At 32.1% G+C, this 23,026-nt stretch overlaps 1 protein-coding gene across 1 annotated transcript; it reads right to left on the bottom strand.

Annotated features, from left to right (window-relative positions):
* Positions 1–4,910: 4,910 nt before the first annotated feature.
* Positions 4,911–21,150, bottom strand: LOC143056320 (peroxidase-like protein). Its single transcript, XM_076229408.1, has 9 exons — positions 21,064–21,150; positions 19,266–19,360; positions 17,434–17,535; positions 16,492–16,587; positions 13,852–14,344; positions 11,669–11,869; positions 9,127–9,293; positions 7,611–7,719; positions 4,911–5,349 (listed from the first exon to the last, which is right to left on the bottom strand). The coding sequence occupies exons 4-9, from the start codon at positions 16,580–16,582 to the stop codon at positions 5,277–5,279; spliced, it is 1,134 nt and encodes a 377-aa protein (XP_076085523.1). The 5' UTR covers positions 16,583–16,587; positions 17,434–17,535; positions 19,266–19,360; positions 21,064–21,150; the 3' UTR covers positions 4,911–5,276.
* Positions 21,151–23,026: the final 1,876 nt, after the last annotated feature.

Genomic DNA, 23,026 nt, shown 5'->3' with positions numbered 1-23,026 from the left:
AGGTTAAGAATGTACGGACCCCACAATTCACTTCCATAGAGAAGGACTGGTTTTACACAGGAGTCAAAAAGTTTTAAAAGCAAAGGTGTATTATTATGTGTACAGTGAAATTTACGTTTAATCATGAAAATTACTTTAAGTGCTTTCTTACTAAGATCTTCAACTGCAGTACTGAAAGAACCAGATGCTCTCATTACAATACCTAGGTATTTATACTCTTGAACACTTTTGATCAGATTTTGCTCAAAATAAAAATTACAGTCTTTCAATAATTTACCTGATTTGTTAAATACTATTATTTGAGTTTTTTCTATATTCAATGATAATTGCCATTTTTGACAATAAAGTTCCAATGAGGATAAACAATTTTGTAGCCCTTCTTTGGTTTGAGACATTAAAATTATGTCATCTGCATACATTAAACAATTTAGGCTTGTATTTCCTATATCTACTGGATCACACTTTTTATCAAGGTATCCTGGAAAGTCATTCATAAATAAATTGAAAAGAAGGGGACTCAGTATACACCCTTGTTTAACACCAACATTTGAGAGTATGGAATCAGTCAGTCCGGAATCTAGTTTAACTGAATATTTAACACATGTGTACATATCTTTAATTAAATGGAAAATATTGCCACTAATACCTTGCTCAAAAAGTTTAGAAAACAGAAAATTCCTCCGGACTGTGTCAAAGGCTTTTCTAAAATCAACAAAACAGCAATATAGATATTTTTTTGCCCTAAACATTTTATCCACAATGGATTTTAATGTATAAACATGATCATTTGTTCTATTAGCTTTTCTAAAGCCTATTTGATTTTGACATAGTATGTTGTTCTCAGTTACAAAAAAATCTAATCTGTTGCACAAGATCTTTACAAACAACTTACTTAAACAGCTAGATATTGCTATACCTCTGTAGTTACTTGGATCTCTAACGTCTCCTGATTTAAAAAGAGGTTTAATCATACTTTCTGTCCAACTACTGGGAAATAAAGCTGATTTCAAAATGATATTGAAAAGTTTGCAAATACAATTCAACATATTCACACTAGAATGTTTAAGCATCTCATTACTTATACAGTCAAAACCTACACTTGTGTTATTCTTTAAACTTTTTATAGCTTTCAACACTTCCTGCATATGTATGTCATAATCAAGAAAAACATTAAACCCTGTAGGAAAATCATCCTGTTCATTACTACAATCTACATTTAATAGTTTATTAAAATAATTATACCATTCATCAGAGGGAATATTGGAACTCTGATCACTGATGTCCTTGTCAGAATATTTAAATTTATTAATAATATCCCAATAAGCTTTGGGGTTTTTGTCTTCTAATTCCAGCAAGGAATCAACCATCTTTGCTTTATACTGTCGTGTTTTTTTTCGTACTAGTTTTTTGAACTGCTTTTTTAGCCCATAGTAATTCTTCAACTTTTCTTCGTTTACAGAACCCTTAGAGAGTGAACGAGAAGATTGGATTAAATTACGATACATTGATTCACACTCGCTGTCAAACCCTAAACTAGATTTCTTTCGTTTACGTTTTTTAGATTTAAACCTGTTACCCTTAGGAAGATTTAAATGACTTCTTAGTTTATCGACAATGTTGTTAAAAATATCTGTTAAATCCTCGGTGGCTTCATCCACCCCATTTCTTTGTGGTACTCTGTCTTTACTTAAGAATGATTTTACATTAGATTCAACTTCTTTTGATAACATCATCTCTGTATAACATTTTTGAACCTCATTGTTCCAATGTAAACCCTTAGGTATTGGTCTCCCAACTTTTTGTTGTACTTGAGAAAAATTTAAAGATAAACATACATTTATAGGACAGTGATCAGAGTGGACGGTAAAATCCTTTACAGTAAAAAAACATACATTTTTTAGCATATTATTACTAACAATACAATAATCAACAACAGCACTACCATTATATTGATGGGAAGTGGGTTTACCTAATGTATCCCCTAAAGTTCTTCCATTTAGAATTCGGCTTCTAGATGATATGCAAAGCTCTAATACACGTTTTCCGTATTCATCAGTCTTAATATTCTTTTTAGTACAATATCTCCTATACTGTACATTATCTGCCAAATATGAATTAGGAAGTATATCTTGTAAACTTTTAACGTGATCAGATGAAATAAAATCCAAATCATTTTCATTAATATGGGCATTTAGGTCCCCCATAATGATAGTCTCCCCTGAATTTGAAAACTTACTCAGGTCTTGTTCTATCTTTTCTAGTGTTGTTAACTCACTTTTTAGAGATTTGGAATAGCTAGACTGTATTGGTGAGTTGTAAGCAAAACATACAAATATATCAGATGAATGTGAAAAAAAAGTTTTATTTAGTTTTGCCCACAAAAATTCAGATGAATTACCTTTGATTAATGTAATTCCTTTACTAACATTAGTTCTGGCATATAAAGCAATGCCTCCATGAATAGCTTTACCTTTCCTGGGGCGAGCGACCTTTTTTAATAAGGTATAACCTTTCAGACATAGATTGTCATCCTTATCAGCCTTTGTTTCTAATAGGCATATAATATCAGAATTTATATTTTCACAAAAATCAGGGTCATTAAGTTTGCAATATCTATTACCATCTTCCCTGTAAAACAAACCATGAACATTCCAAGAACTAATTGTTAATTTGTTTTTTAACATTCTTTGAATTATAAGGGATTCAACAGAAACATTTTTTTTTTTTAATGTGTATCCTTTAAATTTTGAAAAAAAAAAAAAACAAAAAAAAAAAACAACAAACAATAAATAAAAAAAAACGTGAGAGAACAAATTATGACTAGAAAAATTCAAGACAATTGACTAGATAAAAAATAAAATAAAAATAAAAAAATGAAAACAAAACAAGAAAAATGAAAATAAAATATATCATAGGTACAATAAACAATACTATATAATCATTGTGTATATATGACAGTTATACATAAATATGGTGGGACTTGTTAATTCTTGAACATTTGAAGGGCTGCAACAGTGTTTACAACCATTTCGATCATTTTCATATCCTTGTTATCTACAAATCTGTTATTAACATTGTTGTTTCTCATGTCGTGCTTGTTCATTTGATCTTTAGCATAGCCATCATAGAAACCATGGTTTTGGTAGCTTTTGTTACTGAATGTACTATTGATTGTTACTTTGTTGTTTTTTTTTGTAAGAAGGCCACTTCCCATTTAGCACAAAATGTAAGGTCTTTTTCAAATTTCCTGCCAAGACTCTTGTTCCTTCGTTAATGTTAATGTGAAGACCATCTTTGTCATAAAGATTCAACTTGACATTATATGATGTGCTGTCAAGAAAAAAGTTAGAGTTGTCACACCATGTAACATTTTTGTTGTCTCTTATTTTTGAGTACAATGTTTCATTGAACTGGCAAATATTTCTAGCAAGCCTAGTTGTCCTACATGGTAAAAGCGATGAGATGACGATTCTTGCGCCAAGTCTTTCAAGATTTTCAATTATTTCTACATATTTATCCACTGCGGAATATACCACATCAGGTGAATGTCGTATATCATTTGTTCCTACATGACAAATTACGATACTGTCAGTCAGATCTTCATACTGTTGAATATATCCTTCAAGGTCTGCTAATGTGGCGGTTCTTTTAGCCAGACCCTCCAACTGAAAAGATGCTGTCAGCCGCCTGATATCAATGAACTTTGGAATGGAACTATGATGAAAGATTACCCTTTTTTTAACAGGGTTTTGTTTGAGAGTGGAAAAATCAGTGAATGACACTTCTTTCTCCTGAATCACTGAATCTCTTGATGCTGAACTCTTTGCATTGTGATGCAAATTTGACTGGTGTTTGAAACCAGACGTTTCTAAGCATGACTCATTCTTGGATTGCTGTCCATTCACAGCTGACCATTGGCCTACTAATATATCTTCTTTTACTGTTTGAAGCCTATCATGTAATTTTTCAATTGTGGCGTCTTTTTCCTGCAGTTTAGCATGTTTTTCATGGAGAAGAATTTCTAGTTCAGTTTGTTTTTCAGTGAGAACTATTATCTTATTCTGTAGCTTTTCCTCCGTTGCTTGAAACACTTCTTTTGTGTGATAACTATTCCTCTCCAATTCTTTTGCTTTACTCATGAGTTGACATTTTTCTATCTCAAATTTTTCAGTTATTTTCTTCTTGTCAATATCTGATTCTTGTATTTTTTCACGTAGCATTTTAAGCTCTCTTGCATGGACTTGTTTTAGTGTTTCTATAGACTCGGGAGAAGTTTCAACTTTATTCATCAAATTTAGCACGTCTTTGACGATATCATTTCTAAGCCCTTGGAGATTCGTACCGAGTAACGTTTCAAAGTTTTTTATAGTTGAATGTGCATTGAAAATTTCCGATGATATATTAATCGTGCTTTCTTCTAAAATAGTTAACCTCTGCTGAATCTGAGAGGATTCTGAATGTGGATCATTTGATATACTATTGTCTGAGTCTGTATTGATAGTGATATTTTCATTTTTTGTCTGCAGTACCGGTGGAGTTTTAAGTTTGATCTGATCTTCTTGTTGTAAAATTTCTGAATTTGTTGATATGTTAATTAATTATATATGTTAATTAATTATTTGTATATATGTTAATTAATTATAACTTTTCCTATCTAAGGTCGGTTGTTTTTGGGCACTCTGGCCTCTTTCACCAATAAAAACTGGCCGTTAAAAGTGGCGTTAAAACACCAACAATTAATCAATAATGCCAAACTTATAATGTAATACACACGTCGTGCGTTTCGTCCACGCAAAACTATTAACGACCCAAAATTTACACAGTTCGCAAGTCATATCAATTAGGAACAACGTTTCTGTATTTAAAAACTTTTAATAACTGACAAAATGTTGTGCATGTAACTACGAATATTGGTCATACATTGTTTATGTTGTTAAGCCTTGTACCTATATATTTCCGGTACTGATACTACACTTTCATTTTTATTACTCCGTTAATGTTGCAAAAACCTATTTTTAATGAAAGATAAACATTTTTTAATGAATAAACCGAATATGTATTTTTTTTTTGTGCCTGAGTTAAATTCGGATCTCTTTGCTGAGCAGTCTGAAGACGTTTGTAGATATTATTTTAATATGTTCAATTTATATGAATCGGAAATAAAACGCATTATAAGCGCTATGATTTCACACCTAAATAATGTTTTATCTCAGCAAATGAAAAAAGGCAAAACAATGAATTTATTTTGTCAAAAGATGTCATACACTTTTTAATTTTTATTTCTTGGTCTTTTCTTCTCTCCATAAATCGAGGTCTAATTCAGGAAGTCCTTCACAACTGGTAAGAGGACTGAAAATATAAAAATAAAATCTTGCTAATAGAAATAGTTCACTCTTGGGAACAGACCGGTTAATAAAGACAACAGAAGTATACTGCTGTTCGAAAGTCTAAAATCGATTAAGACAAAACCAAATCCGGGTTACATGTACAAACTAAAACGAGGAAAACACTTCAACTATAAAAGGAAAAAAACGAAATAATTGAAACACTGAAGTGAACAAAAAACATACAACAATGCAACACACACAGAAACGAATTATAAAATAACAACTGCCATTTCCCTTACTTGGAACAGGACATTTTAAGAAGAAAGTTACTATTATTTATAGAATCCTGATATTTACAGCTGTATAGATCACAAGTGGTAAAAGAACATTACGAGTAATTAAAAAAATTCTATGATTGGTCAAGATATCCGAGTTAGAAAGTATCGTTAGAACATTATTTCGGCTTTAAAGTGATTTGTAAAAATTTTTGGTCAGTAGAAAAAAGGAGTTATATACAGTCAGAATTCTACTTCGTCAAAATTATCTCTCCGTTACGCCAGTTCATTTTCACAAATGGAAGCCATTGTAGGGATGACGCGATGACAATTTTGCTCTTGAAAACCGATAAATTTATCCACATAAGACGTACCATTATGATCCTTAGATGTCAGTTGTATTTTAAAAGACAAATGTATCTACTAGCTAATGAGCATCAGTTAATGATCTTGTCTGCATTGATTCAACCTAAAACTATTGTCTGATCGTTTGTGAGGTGTAATTTTCAAAAATTCTTAAACATTTAAAAAAAATTATAATTAAATATTCCGTGGAAGGGCAGACTAAAAATGTTCAGTGGTTGAAGATTATAAATCCTAGTTATCACACACACAAAAATATATTTTTTCGAAGTTATGCATTTAATCATCCAACTTAAAAAGATTGTCGTCAAGTACTTTTAGTAAAAAAAATAGCTTTTCGAACACACCTACTCTGTTTTTGTGATTCATTAGATATGTATTTCACTTGACCCATATATTACATCTTTTTCGTACTGTGATTTTATTTATGTTATAAGGTCAACCTGTAGCTTTGATATACAAACATTGATAGAATCTGAAGCAAGATGATATATCGAATACTCTTGCTTTGTACGTTTTAAAGACAAATTATACACCTCAAACACGCCCTAACATAAAAATTTGCACTCGATTTTCGCTTTTTGATACTATTGTTACCCATTTTGTTAATTTTTTTCTTGATTCACATAATGGAAGGGCAGACACGAAAATTACCGAACCTATAGATTGATATATTTTCCGTCCGTGTGTTTTCCGTCCGTGGTAATTTAAAAAACAAATCTGAGGTTATGCATTTTCTACATCCAACTTGATAGATACCCATGTCGTTGACTTGATATCTTATTGTTCTGCATTACTATGTAATAGATACATTGAAAACGTATGCAAATGGTGTTTTTAAAATAAAACACTTCGTAATTGAGAAGAAAATTGTAATTTTATTTGTTTCTATTAACTTTTAAAATTTTTGTTACCATAGTGAACATTACAGTAAGCATGTATCGCCTTCTCTAACAAAGAGCTTCGATTCTTTTGTTCTATTTCAACTGGGTTTCCAACTGTATATATATAAATTTAGATAGATGTAAATATACACCTTTATATATATGTAGGATGTATACATATAAAGGTGTATATTTACATCCCCGCATATGCAGAGTTATATATACTCAGGACACTTTAATATACAATTGGCGTTTACAGCTCATAAGTTTATTATTTATTTTGATCACATACGATCAGAAGAAAATAAATTAAACCGTTATTTTTCTCGATTGAAAATTGTTTTACATTGTCATGTCAGAGACTTTATAGCTGACTATGCGGTATGGCCTTTACTCATTGTTGAAGGCCGTACGGTGACCTATAGTTGTTACTTTCTGTGTCATTTGGTCTCTTGTGGAGAGTTGTCTCATTGGCAATCATACCACATCTTCTTTTTTATAAGAATATCAATCATAGGTAAACTGAAAGAAACATGGTATAAAATGGTAAGTTGAACAAAATAAAAGATTATGATCTGTTAATTTTTGTTTACCAAACATTTATATCCTAGTTCCCTGAGTAATATTGAGCTTGACATAATCGGAAAAAACATTTGGAATACCATATGTTAAGCTCTTGTTTGTATTGTTTTGTTTTCTCATTGGAGTTGAGATGCTGCAACCATTTTATAAAACCATACCTATATGATGTTAATACTCACTTTGCTCTGGATGGGAGTTGAAATATGTCACGTTGAATTTTCGTATGTTCAAAGTTGTTGCACCACAATTTAGAAAATAGGGTAGAATATTTAATAGCGTATATTTGTTCTGAAAAAGATAATATTTGTAATGTTATCATGATAAGTGTTGCTTGTATAACCTACATTATTTAAACAGTAACTTCACAGAGAAAATACTTTTTAAAATAAAAGTCAAATGATGCGTTCCGAATAATTGATAATGCGCTCAACATTTAAGAGTAATATGTGCAGTTTATATTAACAAAACAGATTGTTTTAACTTATCTTAACAAAAAGTCAAATCACAAAAATACTGAACTCCGAGGAAAATTCAATCGGAAAGACCCTAATCACATGGCAAAATCAAATGACAAAACCTATCAAACAAATGGACAACAACTGTCATATTTCTGACTTAGTACAGGCATTTTCAAATGTAGAAAATGGTGGGTTGAACCTGGTTTTATAGCGCTAAATCTCTCACTTGTACGACAGTCTCATCAAATTCCGTTATATTTACAACGATGCGTGAACAAAAGACATGATAAATAAAATAGTCAAAATATGGGTACAGCAGTCATCACTGTGTTACAATCTTAAAACAAACAATTTTACACAAAAGCACAAAAGCATCTATCAAATTAAGCCTTTATTTTAAGGAAGTATACAAAATATAAGATTTAGAAATCTGTAAATGCAGTAGTGACACATATGCATCCCCTGGGTATATAGTTTACGGGGTTTTTTTTAAACGGCATTTGACTGTGGAGTTTGAATCGTTCGTTCTTTTTAGATTTAACATACACGTACGCATTAATTGCAAAACTGTTTTATGTTTGGAGGAAACAACGACAATGAACGAAAACAGATCGTATATGAAATAGTCTACTTTCTCATTATATTTCTGGAAACCTTCTCTTTAGATACACAATTTAAGAACCAGCTATGTGGGCTCCTTGTTCTTGCATTGACACATTTTCCTTATTGAAATGTATTAAGATATGAAAATAATTATTAAATGATAGTTGGTTCTGGCCTTATCTTTCGACTTTGATAATCAAATATGTTGGTTTAAGGTGACAACTGAAATATATACTTGTAAAGTAAGAATGTGATTATAAATATCGCAATGGTGTCCGAACTCACATTACTGCGATATACGTAAAATCAAATTAATCATACTTTTAAGGAAAGAAAGACTTGTGATTTCGGTAGTTTTTGGAGCAAACTCAATGTTTCAAAATCATAATATGATATGATCAATTAAAAACAAATTCAGTATATTTTTTTTGTTAACACATTGATGTAAATATAATGGAATTTATGCGACTGGCATCCAAGTGAGAGGTGTAGCAAGTTATTAAACCAGGTTTAATCCATCCTTTTTTTCATACGAAAACGCCTGTATCAAGTTAGCAGTATGACAGTGATTATACATTTGTGATGGTGTGTTTAAGATATCTGTATTTTTGTTATTTTTCTTTATGCAGTTTACCTTCTGACAATCCAGTTGTACGGTCACTCGACTCATACCAAAATCTATCTCCAACTTTTAAACGATGATATTGAATACCAATAATGCAGGCAAACGTAGGACCAACACCCCCGTTTTCGCCTTTTTCTAAGAGAGCACCAATGTACAAATCAACATCGTCTACAGACCTAAAAAGTAAACAACAAACTAAAATGAACGTTTAATACTTTTGCAGTAAGCACGACGTTATACTTTCGGCCAACCTTTAGAAGGCGCATACGTGACCATAGATATAAAATTTAAAGAATACAAACAACAAGGTACATATAGATTCCATCACTGCAACAAGTGTGTTACGATATTCCTCCACGAGATAGTTGATTTTAATGTTTAAAGCCCGAGACTTGCCGAGCTTTTTATGTGACCTCATTAGACATTGTCGCGGTGTTTTTTTCCAGGACGCCAAAATAGGAAATCTAGAAAAAAATCAAAAAAGTTTAACGTCATAATTAAATCTCGACCAATCATTTGCTGACAACAGATATTTCATTAGTGATGAAAAATAATTTAAGAATTCACAATGTTTGTGATTTTACCTTTTATGCTTCCCCAGTAGACATAATGATTTTGGTAAAAACATAATGATGTGATCGTGGTTACAGCAGATTTACAATCCTTTAAAGAGACATCAGATCTAGAAACACACTATTCGTTATCTGGGACTGTGGTAAAAAATTGCTTTGCATAATAAAAAAAATTGTCTTTATTTAGGGTTGGGGAACGATGTTGGTCACCTGACTTCATGTATTTGATAAATGTAAAACTAGAGCAACCAAAACAAATATAATTTGTAAATTTAGCCCAAACAAATAATGTTTACAATGATGCATTTATGTAAATTGCAAATGCAACATCTTAAATATACGAAAAAGGCAACGAACGTACATAGACAATAACTGTTAAGTGTCTTTACATATCAGCTGTATTTGTACGAGACTGAAACAAGAATGTGTCCATAGTACACGGATGCCCCACTCGCACTATCATTTTCTATGTTCAGTGGACCGTGAAATTGGGGTCAAAATTATAATTTGGAATTAAAATTAGAAAGATCATATCATGGGGAACATGTGTACTAAGTTTCAAGTTGATTGGACTTCAACTTCTTCAAAAACTACCTTGACCAAAAACTTTAACCTGAAGCGAACGGACGGACGGACGGACGGACGGACGCACGCACGGACGAACGGAGGCACAGACCAGAAAACATAATGCCCCTCTACTATCGTAGGTGGGGCATAAAAACAGGTGTAATGCGACCTTTAGCAAGGTTTTACTCCTGCTTCGAGCCGAGATCGAATACAGCTGATATCTAAAGACACTAAACAGTTATTGTCTTTATCCTGCAATTAATTTCGTTTTTATTGTTTTTGCTTTCGAAGACTGAAAAACTAAACATTATTGCAATTATTTTCGATTTCAAATCTTTTGAGGCACGGGTTCGCAGAAAAGAATATCGAATGGTCAACATCGTTCAAAGTAAATATTTGTTTATAATGACATAACAACTAGTTTTAACAGTAAAGTGACGGTGACTAACTGTAGTCATAATTAACAAAACATTGCCTGATTTAAAACAAAAGTATATGATTTGTGATACGCTTCAAAATTTTTAACTGAATGAGACATTCACTGAAGATGCTGAAATTGACATTGTTGCTTGGTTGTTTTTGTTTGTAACACATGTACACATTCAATTATTTTTCACTCGATTATTGTCGCCGTTTCTCCGGCTGTTCTTGTTTGTCTGTTATCAGAAAAAAAACATGGTTTAATTCTTACTGTACTAAAGAAAATTAATGCTTGAAAACAAACAGAACGAACTGCATATAAAGTTCACATAAGGTCAAGTAATACGTCATTGGAATGCGACTACACTTCACATTCTGAAGTCACATAGGATCATACAACGCTCGTAAACAGCAATAAACAAACGCTGTCTGACAGTGGGCCGATCTCTAAATCGATGTCTGTATTGTATTTAGGTGACACGGTAGTATTTCCTGGCCCATAAGGGATAATGATAGCTTTTTTAGAATTTTTACCACTTTCTAACACTGTCAAAAATTCTACATTTACAGTTAACTGAAGTACTTTCATTTTACTATTCAGAAATGAATTGAATGTGTATGATTACCGTTTACTTTTTTCCTATTTTTAAAAACTTTAGGCCACTAGTGCTTTTAGGTCTTTTATCCTGCAGTGAAAAATCATTTTCATCTAAATGTAAAATTACTTCATATTTTTCTACAGCTGATGCATCCCTTAGTTTGGAAAAGTATGTTAAGTTGATACTGTATTTTTTGTCAATTCACACTGTTCAGATACATTGACTTAGATAGGGTGCACAAAAGAGCAACCTAAATGCTGGAACGCAAATACTACTGTTCCACCTATAGATACAGCCTAGCGATATCTCCTGGGCTGTATCTGTAGGATAAGACATCTAATTGCAGGATAAAACAGATCATTGATTTATAATCGTATGAAATAATTAACATACCGATATAAACGTGAAAGTCTCGAAGCAAACTCCCCAAACTCATAAAAGGATGCAAATCTTTTCAGATTGCAGAATTCTCTCCAATCATTATAAGCAGGAACACCTTGATCTCGTCCTCTCTGTATGTTTAATGAAAACAGGTCGAATCCCGGTGGTTGTGATATAAAGAAAAGCTTGTTACGTAGTCCATCGATGAGAAAGCTTAAAAATAATTAGATTTAAATCTTACAAACTAGTATCAAGTATATATACGGGTAACTCTTTATATTTTGATTTACAATCGACGAAAAATAACAATTTATTTGGTTGATGTCAAGTGAGTCTGAAAATGTTAATATGTCAGTGTCAAGATTTATAAGTACTTGTTTTAAAATAAGAGACAATTGCATTCCAAAAACTTATTATACATATTATACACATATAGTTTGTTTATGTATTATAAAGACAAAATATTCTATTTTATCTATTTTCAAACACCATTTAGTATGAAGTATAGTTATTTAATCATTTATATTTAACGTAAAATATCCTTAAAATAACTGTATAATTAATATTATTTATATATGTATATGATCGAAAAAGTGCCCTTTGGTTGGATTTAATAAATATTCTTATGTGTAGATAGCTATTTACACATTTAAGTATGTGGGTAGTAGATCCATTTGTGAGCATACCATATTTCTTTACTTTAATAATATTATCAACGTGTTGTTCTTAATCATCACATATTTTGACTAAGATATCTTTCTTCGGAAAGTTGCAAGATGGGATCCTTACACTAATAAGAGTTCCAATAACAGGAATAGCTATCTCCAGTAGTCCTTCATATCAAATTAGGCGAAAAGCAAACGTATACCCGTGAACATAAAAAACGCGACAGCTTTAATTTTTTTGAAGAACACATTGCTATTGCTTACAAAAGTTATTCAAAAGAGAAAAAAATATTTGCATTAGCAGTGGAAATGTAAAACAAAATATTTAATGCACCTGCTATTAATATCTAACCTGTATCTTCTGCTGGAGGTTTTGCATGCATTTAACCAAAGACTGCTTATCTTAGTAAGTTGTATATGCATAGTGATTTAGTCAGTTTCATATTGCCGTATGATTGACTATAGTATAAATCATTTTGAATTGTGACAATCATAATTTACAAAATATTAGAAATTATTATAAATTAGGGAATGTATCTCCCTCATGCAAAGCTCTGATTCCTTTCACGGATTGGCTATACTTTTTGGATCTTTTGGATTATAGCTCTTCATCTTTTATATAAGCTCTGGATTTCAAATATTTTGGCGACGAGCATCACTGAAGAGACATGTATTGTCGAAATGAGCATCTGGTGCAGGAAAATTGGTACCGTTAATGTTATTACAGAAGCTCAAATTTGTAACTAATCGTTTCCTTGATAGTTGTACAAAGAATAAATAAACTGCCATTACCGCGTTTGAGTGCTTGCTTATTTTTTGCTACTTTGGATTATTTTTTTTCATTAATACCAACTTACATGAATTAAGAAAGAAAATATATTTTAGTAGATAAATGATTTCGTAGTTTTTTAAAAGTTTGCATGCACGTCTAAAGAAAGTTCTTCGTTGTTCTTTGTGGATCATATTACCGTCGAAATCCACAAAAAAAAATGGTTTCCAACGAATAACAATAAATCAACTTATCATTAAAATATTAATGAAATTATAAAGACTTAACTATAAAAAAAACTACCACAATCGTTTTGAAAGAACACTAACAACACTTCAATGTGAGTTTTTAAAATAACAACAACTCTATCCTTGAAAAGAAACTAATCATATATACCAGACTAAAATTTTGTATTTACGCCAGACGCACGTCTCGTCTACAAAAGACTCATCAGTGACGCTCGAATAAAAAATGTTAATAAGGCCAAAAGTACGAAATTGAAGTGCATTGGGGACCAAAAATTCCTAAGGGTTTTGCCAAAAACAGCTAAAGTAATCTATTCCTGAGGTAAAAAAACCCTAGAATTTCTAAATTCAAAGTTTTGTTAACAGTTAATCTTTAATTTTGACCATATCAATAACTCAAGTCAAAACAGAAGTGCTAACTACTGGGTTTGAAAGTCATCATATCATTCAGGATATGTGAACAATTAAGTATAAAAAACACCTTTTTATGCACAGGAAGAGCTTATTTTTACGTACTTGTCAATTTTTTGGGCCGGTTTTGCTGCAAGCCATCTAGTAATACCTTTCACGGACCTGCCAGCATGTGCTTGCCATAAATGCGGACTCTCTAAATTGTTCTCTAGTGTGTGTAATTTAACGGTTTTAAAATCTGATTCTAACTCAGAAATATCTGGCATAATCAGTGAATGTCCAAAACGCCAAGCAGCTGCTCCAAAGCTATTGACAATAGACGCATCAACCCTACTATCATATACATCATCAAATCCTGGTCGTGTAGATAATAAATCGTAACGTGCCATTGCACTAGGTCCTATTATAAGTGGCAAATAATGATTATAGACTATATGTTGAAGTTGCGCTATGATGATCCTTCGAGTTTCCTGAAACACTTTCTCATTATTCCAGTGTGGATTAACATTGTGAAGTCTAATGGCTACTCGATTATGCTGTCTGACAAAAAGTAGATGGTTTAAAGATAGTTGTGGTGCTTCAGCACTTCTTTCGTCACCTGCAAAAGTTGATTAAAATATTGGTTTCTATCTGCTATCTGTTTGATAATGGATAGAACCTTTTGAAATAATTGTTTTGAATTATTTTTATATCAATATATATGTATACATATTATTATCTTATTTGTCTTATTTTATACGAGGGTCATCCTTCTAGGCTACTCCGGCCGGGTTCCTGTACCAAAACTGTCTGCAATAATATATTACGATGGAGAACAAACAAAGAAAACTGAAGCAACACGATCCAAACAAAAAACTGGGGGTGATCTCAGGTGCCGGGTAAGCAGATCCTGCTCCACATGCGGCACCCGTGATGTTGTTCATGTTATTACAAACTCGGTAAATAGTTTAATTCGGTAGGTCGGTAGGAAAAGGGAAGGGGATTTTAGTTACGACATAAGAAACATATTCGATATCATCTGTGAAAGGGATATTCCATAACGGTCAACCAACTCGTGATGGCGTCCGTAAAATTTAAGAAAGGGATGACTTCACCATTTTGAACTCTTGGTTGAATAGCTTTCTTGTGAGCAACAACCTTCTATTAAAGAAATCTCTATAGGAAATACAAGCTCGGGAATATCTTATCAGTTGGGAGAAACATACTCAGTATGTAGGCACTGCTTGCATGTTGCTACATAGAAACGGATAGTTCACATTCGGGAAGCTGAACTCATCTCTTTTGTCGTAAAGTTTTGTTTTCAACTGACCTTAAATGTCAATTTCTTGATGTACGTTAAGATATAGCGGAAAGTAAAGTTAATGGACATTGCTTACTTCTTATCTTTCTTCCTAAGAAGTTCCTGTATGAATTCAGCCTCATAATAATAAAATAACAAGTCGGCAAGATGAGAGGCACAACTGGTTCCCATTAGAATGTCGAAAGTTTGTTGAAAAAGACGTTCTCCAAACGTAACAAAAATGTTGTCAATCAAAAAATCAAGCATCTCGATAATGTCAGTTTCAGAGAATTTTTTGTTTGATTCAGAGTGATTCTTTACAAAGTAAGATTTATTCCTTCCTACGACAAGATACTTGTATGAACATTGACCATTCGTCTAAATGAAACAAAGCAACACCAACTCATTCAATGCGTCTTTTCGTTTAGAATGGGGAATACATGTGTAAAGTGTAAAAACGTCAAATGTTTTAATACTATCATAAAATGAAAGAGTCTTAGATAGACGTCTAGTAATGGACTTCTGGTTTTAGTAAAAGAAGCAATCCAAATATAATGATAGCATTTTGGTAAATTCTATGATTGTTATACATAATGCTTTAATTCTTTTTAGGAGAGGGAGGGCAACATTAATAATAAACTAGTACAAACAGGCAAATATGTATGATACGATTTAAGAAACCAGCAACGACGAGTAGTTATATCTGCAGATCAATCTTTTTCTTTTCTTTTTGAAATTCATTTATTGAAAATCCCCTGAATATTATTAACCTTGTATAACCGTGGAAGTATACACATATCTTATGATAAAAAGAGTTCTTACAATCAGCGAACGTAATAGTCAAATATTACTGTTCGACAACATTTAATTCTCCTATTTCATAAGATAGGGCAGCACATTTATCGAATCTTAAAATCGATATGTTGAGCAATAAACAAATATTTAAAGAAAAAAGGACGGCCTTATATAAGGGTTCACACACAAAAAATACAATCAGACAGCAAGGTAAATTCAGAAATTATAGCAAGGTTTTTATCAATGCAAATACTGTGGATTCATTTATTTTCGTTGGTATCGATTTTCGTGGATAGCTGAAAACTTGTATATTTTTGGATACTTGATTTTGTGGTTTCGCCCATCTCAGTATGCAAATTCTATCAAAATATGCTATTCGTTGAACATTTGAATTCGTGGTTCACCTGTCCCCACGAAACCCACGAAAATTGGTATTCAACGAAAAATAATGAATCCACAGTAGTGTGAGTAGCTGAGTATCGCAATTATACAAACTCGTAGTCAGATATTAGATATATCTATATGTGGTCAAATTTCCGGGGACAGCAATAGTTAAGCTCGCAATTTTCTTCAAACACATCTTGGATGATTTTAACATAACCGTTTGACATTTTGTACAAACTTGTATCAAATGAAACAAAATAAATATGTGTACACTATTAATCAAATACCTGCTATTGGACATCGATCGGTTTTCTGAAACATCTGACATCCGCTTCCGCCGTGAACAGTTGGTAAAAGGTTATACGTGTCTACCAACATCAGGACTGCAATTAATTGTCCAACATACAGTATATAAATGCAAAAGATATAGTTTAATGTTATGTAAAATTTAAGGTAAAAAAATAGTTTATGTGCTATATCAAGAGGAAGACAGAGATTGAAATTGGAGATTTGATGACTGTAAGATAAATGTTTTTGATTGTGAAGGTAAAGGTTATATCTTTGGTTGGCTTGCTTGCTAGCTGAACTGTAAAGTCATTCTCAGTTAATGTATACTATCCCCTTTCGAAGAAGCCTAGTCCTACAGACAGATAATTTGTAAAAGAGGGTAGTTTATAAAAAAACTTTACAGTTCAACTAACAAGCAAGCTAACCAAATATATTACTACCCGAGGGTATCACAAGCCCAGTAGTCATCACTTTTTGTGCTGACATGAATTGTCATTGATATGGTTATATTTATAAATTTACTGTTTACAAATTTGAATTTTTTTGAAATACTAAGGCTTTTCTACCTCAGGCATAGATTACCTTAGCTGTATTTGGCAAAACTTTTAGGAATTTTGGTCCTAAATGCTGTTCAACTTTGTACTTTATTTGGCCTTTGAAACTTTTGTGGAATCGAGCGTCACTTATGAGTCTTTTGTAGACGAAACGCGCGTCTGGCGTATACTAAATTTAGTCCTGGTATCTATGATGAGTTTATTTACCTTTACCTACACACTCAATGCAATCAGTTGTAAGCAAATGTGAACTGCCTTTTTGAGATATCATTTTCATTTTTACTCAGAATATGCACACTTAATTGCTTTATTCATCACATGTAAAATGTCTCACTATACAATTGCTGTTGGATATAGAGATTATTCTAAAGTTTAACTATGTCTTACAGCTGTTTGGCTTCCTCAATTTTTTATTTAGTTCTTTACTACTCCCGTATAAAAATGAAGCATCTATGTATGAGGTTACTAAATTTCTCTGTTCTCTTCGACCTGCAATAGAATGCACTAGTTTGTTCATTTTCATACTGTAAAAGAAAAGTACATTGATTGATTGTTTTTTGCTTAACGCCGCATTAGCACAAAAAGGCTATATCGCGGCGATAAAACAAAGTACATAAATAGCCTTTGAAATGTTGGTGATTCATCCCAATGCCTTTACTTTAGGTTTCGGGTGGAGGAACTTGGTTGAGTTGGATCAAGTGAATCGGCTTTTTCATTTTGTATAATACAGGGAACAAACAATGTATTGTTAATTAAATGGTTATTGTATCAATAATCAATAAATCAGTATTAATTGAATAATTTTATTCAAAAAAACTTAGTCAAGTCAGGAATATGACAGTTGTTATCCATTCGTTTGATGTGTTTTAGTTTTTGATTTTGCCATTTGAAAAGGAATTTTCCGTTTGAATTTCCCTCGGAGTTTAGTATTTTTATGATTTGACTTTTTATATGAGACATAACGAATAGACGTATTTACACTTGTATGCAAATTTGTCCGCCATTACGTAAAACCACACAGGTTCCCGTAAACTTTGACATAACAATTCAAAATAATTGACATCATAATTAAAAAGAGATTTTTGCTTGACGTGAGAAGGTTATTCGAAGGTGATCTAAGGTCATTCGGAGGCGAAATTCAGCTAAAAACCATAAGTGTCAATACGTTTATATGAAAAATATTTCCACGCAACTTCCGCATCCATGTTTAAATTCCACAAGTTTCTATTTTCATTTATTGTATTTCAGTCGTTTGTTCCTCCATCTCATCTGTTGAAATTTATTTCAGATATATATGTTATGTTTATGGAACTATCAATTCACCAGGTTTAAGTTCAATACTCCTTCAATAAAGTGGATTTTTCTTTTTTAAAAATGGGTGTCAGGGTTAATCAATTTGAATATGAAATTTGGATGCTGCCGTTAGCTGAAATTTTATAAAGTCTAAACAATAAAAACATTGAAAAAGCATAAAATAGGATAAAAAGTGACAGTCAGATTTAAGGAACGCTAGTCAGAGTGAGACAAGGTGTTTCGATAACAAAAAACTATTTATAACCTTTTTCAATAACAAATTTATATACAGTGGAAAGCTGAAAATACGACAATACCGATTACAATTACAAAATGAATGGATAACGAAATATTGGACGTATTACATGGTAATACTTTTTATCAATAATTAAAATGGCAAAGATAAAAGAACAACTAGTAGAGTATAACTAGTCATCACTGTTTTGTATCGTAGTCTTTTAAAAGAGGGACGAAAGATACCAGAAGGACAGTCAAACTCATAAATCGAAAATAAACTTACAACGCCATGGCTAAAAATGAAAGAAGACAAACAGACAAAACATAGAACACATGACACAACATAAAAAACTAAAGAATAAGCAACACGAACCCCAACAAAAACTAGGGGTTAGCTCAGGTGCTCCGGAAGAGTAGGCAGATCCTGCTAAACATGTGGCAAACGTCGTGTTGTTTATGTTATAAAAAATCCGGTAAATAGTCTATTTTGGTAGGTTACATTCATAGAAGGGAAGGGGATTGTAGTTACAACGTAAGGAACATATCCGATATCATTTGTGAAATGGTCTTTTAAGTTGTTTGTTACAGTCTTTCCTTTCTAATTGTTAACGAACGAATGGTATACTTAAAATAGCTGAATCCATTTATAATTAGGAAACACATAAAATAATATAAAAGACTATACAAACGTCCCAAGACAGCTGTTGATCTTCTAAAGCTGTTACAACCAGGTGTAAATCGGCTATCTCCTTTAGGAATATGTAACGGGAAGCAGGCATGTATACTGGAAGAAAATGACATATGAAATCATCATATATATAAAGAAATAATTCATGGCAGCCGTAGATTTGTTTTCATTTAACCATGGGTTGGGTATTTATGTTCGAGTATTTTACCCTGAGCGTTAGCGAGGGGTAAAATTCGAATGTAAATGCTCAACCCATGGTTAAATGAAAACAAATCTACGGCTGCCATGAATTATTTCGATTCAAATAGGACAAATTCGGTAATTTTGTTAACCGTGAAAGCACTATACATACAGTTCTGTTTTGGCTGTTCCGTTTTACCCAATTTTGAAAAAATAGTAATATCATATAATTCAATGATTATTTTTATGCTCCACCTACGATAGTAGAGGGGCATTATGTTTTCTGGTCTGTGCGTCCGTTCGTCCGTCCGTCCGTCCGTCCGTTCGTTCGTCCGTCTGTCCCGCTTCAGGTTGAAGTTTTTGGTCAAGGTAGTTTTTGATGAAGTCCAATCAACTTGAAACTTAGTATACATGTTCCCTTTGATAAGATCATTCTAATTTTAATGCCAAATTAGAGAATTTATTCTAATTTCAAGGTCCACTAAACATAGAAAATGATAGTGCGAGTGGGGCATCCGTGTACTGTGGACACATTCTTGTTTAACCGTATTTTCCACTTATATATTTTCTTCCAATGTAATTTTATTCTTTTTGAGCTTGACAAAAAAGCTTTTAAACGCCCGGTATTTACATTTGATTTTTGGTTAGGAAACATATTTGTGACGTCACCTTGCTTCGTTGCCATGCCAAGACAATAACATCATTTCGCTCAATTTTCGTTTTATGGAATTTTACCATGAAAAACAAATAAAATAAACTGATTTGTTTATTTTGCTGTAGAATAGAGATAAATAAAGTGTATCTGAATCTTGGCTTTCGTAAACTGGGGATTTTGATATCGAAAATTGAGAATATCTGGCAGTATTAATAAGTTGGTTGTAACACCGAACAGTCGTGTTTGTGTATTACTGCGTTTTGCGTTAAAGTTGGATATATTGCGATGATACTTAATGACGATAATAGCTAGTCATATTAGAATTTATATATTTTTTATAGATGAAGAGGGACGAAAGATACCAAAGGGACAGTCAAACTCATAAATCTAAAACAAACTGACAACACCATGGCTAAAAATGAAAAAGACAAACAGAAAAACAATAGTACACATGACACAACATAGAAAACTAAAGAATAAACAATACGAACCCCACCAAAAACTAGGGGTGATCTCAGGTGCTCCGGAAGGGTAAGCAGATCCTGCTCCACATGTGGCACCTGTCGTGTTGCTTATGTGATTACAAATCCGTTGCACAACGATCATATTAGAATTTATATTTTTTTTATAGATGAAGGTTTCACAACGATTCTTACAACAGTTTATAAAATAATAACATGAACATTAAGGTATATTAGATTAAACTGTTTCATAATTTGTTTGAGTTATATCAGATCCACAAACATTAAATACATTTACAATTTATTATGATCCAGTAAGTGTCGAAATGTTCTGCAATAAATTGAACTACTCTGCACAGTATTTTCCTTATCTTAAATGGGAATGTCTTGTGTTAAAATTTTTGAGTGAAACTTAGGTGGTTGATATCTACATATTTACTGGTATATATTTATTAATCAAAGGAAAAAGCCACACAAAATCCATTTACTAAAGTAAAGCTTACCTGCCATAATGAGGATCTTTTTTTTTACAACAGTCAAAACCTATTCAAAATATTTTATTTTGATTAAATTGCTGATCATTGTTCATGCACAGCTGGTCTCACATTTTGTGTAAAAATGTAATCGAGGATCCGTTTAAATCATTCTTTGTTTGTTTGTTTCATAACAAGATAAATACTAATAAGAAATGATTTAAATTCAATGTTTACTATTTCTATAATATGTGTTTTAATTTGCACAGCTTGCTCTTGAGGACAAAATGATTAGATTATCAAACTGTTTTACAAACATTGCAAATAAAATGCGTCATTCAAAATTTCGAAAGGGTCAGTTAAGCATTGTAATAGAATTTTTAAGGAATGTATTTATGTATTCCAAGTTTCGAAGAAGATCCATCTATGTTTGCTTACCTGATGTTATCATCAAAAATAGTATTCATAGTTTACCGTGTTCGTAAGCCTCCATGGCCATAAGCTTCTAACCTTTTTACGTTTTCAAATATTAGGATCGTTGTGTTCCTGATAAAAGTAAATTATGAAGAGCACTCATGGCTCAAGAAATTTATTAAAACTTATATTGATTATATGGATGTGTACCTGAGGGTATTTGAGTTTCTATTAAATCGTGAGCTAGGATTTGGCCAAAACCCATAACTTCACCAGATCTTATATTATCAAACTGGTCATCTGGACCTAGTGCTGAATCTGATATCAAATTGCTGACAAGTCTAGCATCTGGAAGGTGATGTGGGTAACCTCTAGGTATACTTCTTCCTGTAAACAACGGTAAGGGTAAACTTAGAACAAATCATGTTTCTTGTAATTTGGTAAATGTAAGTTCGCAAGATTCGAAATTTGTTTTCACTGAAAAAATCATTATAAAAGGAGATTTTCTTTTTCATTTTATTGTACCAATGAAAAATTTAGAAAACATAAAAAAAAAATCAAATTATTAGAAGTTCATATTTAATAAACCCCGACCTGCAACTAAATCAGTAGTCAATATTGATTACAATATTTAAACTTTAAATTCATGCCTGAATTTCAAGTTAAGATTTGATAACAGACTAAAAAAATAATATATAGTTTCTGTAGAATTTCCCGTGTGTGTATATGTGAAAAAGGATGAAAGGAAGTTCTATGGTTCATTGAAAATCAAAGACTATGATGAATCTTTCAAGTAACATACTTGAGCTGTTTACAAGTGTGAGAGTACTTTTTATTTCAATTGTGTCTTACTTATTTGGTTATGCCATTCATTTAAAAAAAAAATGTTATAATCACGAAATAGAATAATCTATGCCATCATGCTATTTTGATACAAACTGTCTTATAAAGATGTTGATGGTTATACAATATGTTATGGCTATACAATAATTCATGGTTGTAAAATATGTTTAGGGTTGTAAAATATCTTCATGATGCAACAGTAGTTAAACCTTCGTTAAGATGTCATTTATCTTTAAAACGTATAAAGTTTGGTAAAATGTATGTATTGTTTACTTTGATACATCATGAACTTCTTTTCATATCGTACCGTCCTCGTAAGCCTCCATTGGTCTTCCTCTTGCATCCTCGAGTCTTCTCTCTGTCGTTTTAGCCTTTCCCCATGTAGGATTTTGTAAGTTATTGCATGATCCATCTAATGTTCTATATTTGGTTCTCGGACAAGTTTTCTCTTATGTGAATTAAATAACAAGATATATAACGTTAAAAGGTTGGACCCATTTCAAAAGAGTGAAAGTATTATCACAGAAATACTGAACCTCAAGAAAAATAAAAAAAGGAAATGTCCCTTATCCGATGGCAATGTCAAAATTTGAAACACAACAAACGAATGGATAACAACTGTCATATTCCTGACTTGGTACAGGTATTTTCTTGTGTGGAAAACGGTGGATTGAACCTTGTTTTATAGCTAGCTAAACCTCTCACTTGTATGACAGTCGTATTCCACCACATTAAC

This window comes from Mytilus galloprovincialis, chromosome 13 (assembly GCF_965363235.1).
Source record: "Mytilus galloprovincialis chromosome 13, xbMytGall1.hap1.1, whole genome shotgun sequence".
Taxonomy (NCBI): domain Eukaryota; kingdom Metazoa; phylum Mollusca; class Bivalvia; order Mytilida; family Mytilidae; genus Mytilus; species Mytilus galloprovincialis.
This window is presented reverse-complemented; position numbering and strand designations above follow the sequence as displayed.